Source organism: Vollenhovia emeryi, unplaced genomic scaffold, assembly GCF_000949405.1.
Source record: "Vollenhovia emeryi isolate VEMERY1.0 unplaced genomic scaffold, V.emery_V1.0 DF940814.1, whole genome shotgun sequence".
Taxonomy (NCBI): domain Eukaryota; kingdom Metazoa; phylum Arthropoda; class Insecta; order Hymenoptera; family Formicidae; genus Vollenhovia; species Vollenhovia emeryi.
In genome coordinates this window covers 1,432-7,080 of record NW_011965552.1, presented here as the reverse complement: position 1 = coordinate 7,080, position 5,649 = coordinate 1,432, and the positions used below count along the sequence as shown (strand labels likewise).

Sequence of the window (5,649 nt, the reverse complement as noted above, 5' to 3'; positions counted from 1 at the left end):
CTCTCCGTTCAGGGCGGCTGGTTCTGAGATGGAGAGTGCTCTGTGGACTATAGAGCTGATTACCGAATTCTTTTGGGCGGGGTGATGGTGGGAGTTTGCGTGGAGGTATCGGTCCGTGTGCGTTGGTTTGCGGTAGACGTTGTGGCTTAGGGTGCCGTCTTCGTTCCTTCGGACCAGGACATCCAGGAAGGGGATTTGGGAATTCTGTTCGGTCTCCATTGTGAATTGGATGTTGGGATGTTGGTAGTTGATGAAAGTGAGGAATTGAGGTAGAGTTTCCCTTCCGTGGTTCCAGATGACGAAGGTGTCGTCCACGTATCGGAACCATGTGGAGGGTTTTTGTGGGGCCTTCTTCAGGATTTCATTCTCGAAGTGTTCCACAAAGATGTTTGCGATGATGGGTGATATCGGGGATCCCATTGCTGCTCCCGTGGTTTGTTCGTAGAATTCTCCTTCGAACTGGAAATAGGTGGAGTTGAGGTAGTGTTCTATTAATGGGAACAGGGTGGATGGAATCTCTTTGGATGTTCTGATGATGTCCAGAGTGTCTTGGACTGGGACGTTGGTGAACAGAGAAACCACGTCGAAGCTTACCAGGATGTCGTTGGGCTCGGTTTTGATCTTGGTTATTCTGTTCACGAAGTCCGTTGAGTTCCTGATGTGGGAGTCGTTGAGGCCGGTAAGTTTTTGGAGGGGTTTGGTGAGGTAGCGGGCTAGTTGGTAGGTGGGGCCCCCGATGTTGCTGACGATAGGCCGTAGGGGGACTGATTCTTTGTGAATCTTCGGAAGGCCGTATAGTCTGGGTGCTGAGCTGTCGCTGGGGGTCAGGTATTTCGTGGTTAGCGGGGGGAGGTTCGCCTTTTTGATCAGGGAGGCGGTTTTCTTCTCTACGCTAGTGGTTGGATCGCGTTTTAGTTTTTTGTAGACTTGGGCGTCGGACAGCAAGGTGTTGACTTTGTTGTGGTAGTCTCTTTTGTCCATCACCACTGTTGCGTTGCCTTTGTCCGCCGGTAGAATGAGGATGTCGTCATTCTGTCTTAGGCTTCGAAGCGCTAATCGTTCTTCCCTGTTAATGTTTTGGATGGGAAGTTTGGCTTTTCGGAGGATCTGGGTTGACTGCTGTCTGATGTTGTTTCCTGCTTCAGGTGGGAGTTGGAAGATGGCGGTTTCTATTTGGCTGATGATCTCTTCTGTCGGGATCCTGCAGGGGGTGACTGCAAAGTTGGTCCTTTGGCAAGGATGGCTGTTTCGGCGGGTGAAAGGGTCTGACTACTAAGGTTCTTTACTGTCAGGGGAGGAGCTGCTGTTTGCGTGTGTGGTTTCATTTTTGCAAATTTTTCTTTTTGTGTTTTGGTTCTTAATTCTGCCGAGCGGGTGGCTTGCTCGTGTGTAATCCGGTCTATGGTTTGCCACAGGTCCGGTTCTAGTTTTTAAAAAAACCGTCAGCCGGGATTGGCTGACCCCCCTCCCTCTGACCACGCCCTCCCCCTGACTACCCCCTCCCTTCCCCCAAGAACGAGTATAAAAGGACGAGCGCAACGCGAGGGAGCTCAGTATCAGAGTCTCCCAGCCCAGATGAAGCAGACTGCAACGCCTGCGAAACGTCGGCACTACACTGCAAACGGACGCGGCAACCATCTGGAAGCCATGAAGACTAATATTTCTACAAGGTTACTGAAACATTGTCGGCGAAATATTACAATTGAATGCCTCTGAATCGTCTCTGCAATATTACATTACAATTTGCAATGTTGCAATGTTTCTGAAAGGTTTGGTGCTGTATAGGTGCCCACGGCCCTTGCAATTCACGAAGTTCGCGGTTAGTCGTACCGCGTACCACTATCGCCCCCCGCTATCGCCTCCGCCATAAAGCGTATTGCTGTCATTGCTGTCATCCTGATCGCAACGTCCGCTATCTTTTCCTGATTTCCTGATTCCAACTTTTTCAAAACCTAATCCCACGGTATTTTCTTTCTGATTTTCATTATTATAATTTCTATTCTCTTAGTTCTTCTTTTCGTACTTTTGTGTTCATATTTCTGTAATTTTGTTCTTAATTGTTCTAGTTCTTTCTTGGTTACTTTCCGCATTTTTGTTCATATTTCTGTCATTTTGTTCTTAATTGTTCTAGTTCTTTCTTGGTTAGTTTCCGCATTTTTGTTCATATTTCTGTCATTTTGTTCCTAATTGTTCTACTTCTTTCTTCATTCTTTTTCGCAATCTTTTCCTCATTCTTATTTCTTAGTTTCTTCTATCCTAGTTTCTCTTTTTCTTTCTGTCCCTTGTTTTTCTGTTTTTCGTTTTCATTTTTCCTATTTATTATTTCAATATGGAAACATGCAATAAATTGAAATCATCACCACGAAAATTTGTAGTAGCTTGGCTTAGCGATGAACGTTATAAGTCTTGGATAAGCCAAGTTTCATCTGACGATACATTATACAATTGCAATATATGTAAAAAGAATTTTTCGTGTGGTTCATTGCATGTTTCCAGACACGTGGATTCTGTGTCATAAAAATAATATCCAAAAAAATATAAATAACAAAACCAATAACAAAAAATTTAGACAACAATGGTTAGACATAAAAAAATTTCAACCATGGTTACGTGAAATACCAAATGACAGTTATTCATTCGTTACGTCCAGTGGACTTCACGATTTCTTTCTTTCTAAAAATAGCACTGCGACCGATCCCTCAATAGCAAGACAGTAAGGAAATGAGAGGTTGTCGACCCACGAGAGGTCACAGCTGCACGATAAACTATTCCCTTTCATTTTTATGACTTAACAATCTCCCATTTTTACGATCTAACAATCTTCCCTTTTTACAATCTAACCATCTTTCCTTTTTACGATCTAACAATCTTCGTTTCTACGAACTAACAATCCTCGTTTCTACGAACTAACAATCCTTCTTCATTTTTATGATCTGTCAAACTCTCAGAACCCACGATGACAAGTGGAATGAGACCTCCTAATGGACAAATTCCATTAACGTCACCATATTACGAACTACAGCCGCGCTCTAGAAGAGATAATTAAACTTACTTTATTAGTAACCGATATGAGGACTGGTACCCTTTGTCACAAAAAAACAGGCGACAATCGGGCGCCACCGAATCCCCACTAGAAAATAAGTTAGAAAATTGTTGCTCCGATCCACCAATAAGCGCCAGCCAAATCAGCGTATTCAACCCTCTCCCAACGAAAAATAGGGTATATATACCCTGATTCCGCGGAGAAAAGGGCACTTAACTTCTCGAGTAAACATAAATCGGTGACACAAGTCGTGTGAGAGTCATCACAAGGAAGACGACAACCTCTTCGTCCATCGAGAACTGAACTCTTCGTCCATCGAGAACTGAACTCTTCGTCCATCGAGAACTGAACTCTTCGCCCATCGAGACTTCCCGAAACCTTCCACGGGTGCCCTGACATCGGCCCTACAGAGGAAGGCGACGAATTCCTATCTCCACGACCGGTCACAGAACCTAATATCAACTACGAGTAAGTCCTCTTTTCTCCACCACTAAAGCGAGGCCTAGTACTTAGTATATAAGTAACCCCCTTACAACTAGAAGATTCATTTGATCCGCGATTAACACTTTAAAACTCCACCTTACAGTGGACTTATTCAACCTTCCGGAAGAAGTTGCCATCGACCCCACGTTGTTCGACCAGGATTTTGTCTTAGACTTCCTACTCCCTACACCTTACCACCTTCCCCCCTCTCCCCCTACCACGATCGACTCTCTATCTCCTTCATACTCCCCGGAGCCTTATCCGGCCTCTTTCCCTGCGAACTCTCCCCCTGCATCACCGACGAGCTCCACGTCAAGCGTGGAGTTCTTAGGTGAAACTCCGTTCCTGGAATTCCTAGAAGAATTTGAGTTCCCCGAAGATCTTGTACGTGAGGATTCCACGCCTGACGTGGAATTCCTCCGTCAAGTCTCCCATTCCCCTACCTTCTCCACGTCCAGCGTGGAATTCCTACAAGAAATTCTCCCTTCCCGGCCTCCTAGCGGTAACAGTTCTCCTGTGGAGTTCTTGGGAGAACTCCTTCCCCTCTCACCCATAGATAATCCCTTCTCGAATATCCCTTCATCTTCGCCCACAAGCGTGGAATTTCTAATTGAAACCATAACTCTGTAAAATCTATATATATATTATTAGTTTATATAAAAATCAAATATATATATATCTTCTCATGTACATATAAATAAAGTTTAAATAGCAAAAAACTACCAATCAATAAAAACCTCCCATTTCATTCCCTAGTAATTTTAAGATTGCACAGGGTCCGTCCCCGGGTAAAGAGATTAAATTCTCTGACCCAAAAGAGGACCCACGGGCGTGTAGGAGCTCGAAGGGCGTCATAGCGAGCTTTGGCTCACTGACCCACTTCGAGCCCTTTAATAGATACGCCCGACTCTCGACGCGCATCTGTTCGAGCGCGGCGAGAGAAAACAGTGTTCTCTGTGCGGCGTCCTTCCACATAGTCAGTCCCGATAAAAAGGGACTTGAGATAGTGGACGCCCAGCGGAGAACACGACGTAACACATTTTTCTGTTCATTTTGCGATAAATCGTATAGTCTATCGACTATTGGTTTGGCACGTATATATAGCCACACAGAATCCAAAATGCCTAGAGAAAATAGTAATGTAAAAGCAACCAAATCGAATGAAGACTTGAATACGCAAAATGAAGAACTTTTGTCATTTGATGAGCGTAAGAAAGCTGCAGAAATTCGATGTGCTGCATTAATTGCAGAAACAAATACGCCTCATCAAAATGCAACAAAATTTCTCAATTTTTTCCAAAAACTAGGAGATGATCCGAAAGTTCTAAAAAGCATGACAATGAGTAGAACAAAATGTAAAAATATTATATCCAATGTTTTGGGTCCAATAGAAACGGATCGTGTTACTAGTAACATTCAGAATACTAAATTTTCGATTTTTATTGACGAAACTTCGGATATAACAAATGTTAAATGGATGATATTTTATGTTCGCTACGTTAATTGTGAAACTTTAGATGTTGATACCAAATTAGTAAAATTAATTGATGTAAATGCAAGAGATTGTAGTGCAGAACAATTATTCAATGCATTTAAATCTGAAATGCATAAATTGCAGATCCCATTTTTAAATATCGTTGCCCTGTCATGCGATAATGCATCTGTCTTGATAAGGAAACGTTTATCTTTTAAAAAAAAGTTGGAAGAAAATTGTAAACATTTACTAACATTTTCATGTCCTTGCCATTCAACTGCGCTAGCCGCGCATGCTGCATGCGCAAAAATACCGGACTATTGCGAAGAATTTCTAAGAAAAATTGGGACTTATATTAACAGTAGTCCAAAGCGTTCATCTATTTTCAAAGAATTTTGTGAGTGTTTCCAAGATAAACATTTCAAAATTTTAAAATTTTGCGAAACTCGGTGGCTTTCACGTTATACTTGCATTGAAAGAATTCTTTATTCATGGAACACCATAACTTATTTTCTTAATGAAATGGTTGTCAGTGAAAAAACAAAATCTGGAGAACATTTATTATCTATAATTAACAATGTAGACACTAAAGCATATTTTTTATTTTTAAAATATGTTTTGAACTTTTTCAACGCATTTAATACTTTCT

The 5,649-nt window shown here is 42.3% G+C and overlaps 2 protein-coding genes across 2 annotated transcripts; one reads left to right on the top strand and one right to left on the bottom strand.

The window, feature by feature from the left end:
* Positions 1–63: 63 nt before the first annotated feature.
* On the bottom strand, positions 64–1,895 carry LOC105555728 (the record flags this gene model as incomplete). Its single annotated transcript, XM_012002771.1, has 2 exons — positions 1,831–1,895; positions 64–1,243 (listed from the first exon to the last, which is right to left on the bottom strand). Coding segments are annotated over exons 1-2 (1,245 nt in total), but the record flags the coding sequence as incomplete, so codon positions are not given.
* Positions 1,896–2,576: 681 nt separating this feature from the next.
* On the top strand, positions 2,577–5,075 carry LOC105555727 (the record flags this gene model as incomplete). Its single annotated transcript, XM_012002770.1, has 2 exons — positions 2,577–2,635; positions 4,565–5,075. A coding segment is annotated over exon 2 (429 nt), but the record flags the coding sequence as incomplete, so codon positions are not given.
* Positions 5,076–5,649: the final 574 nt, after the last annotated feature.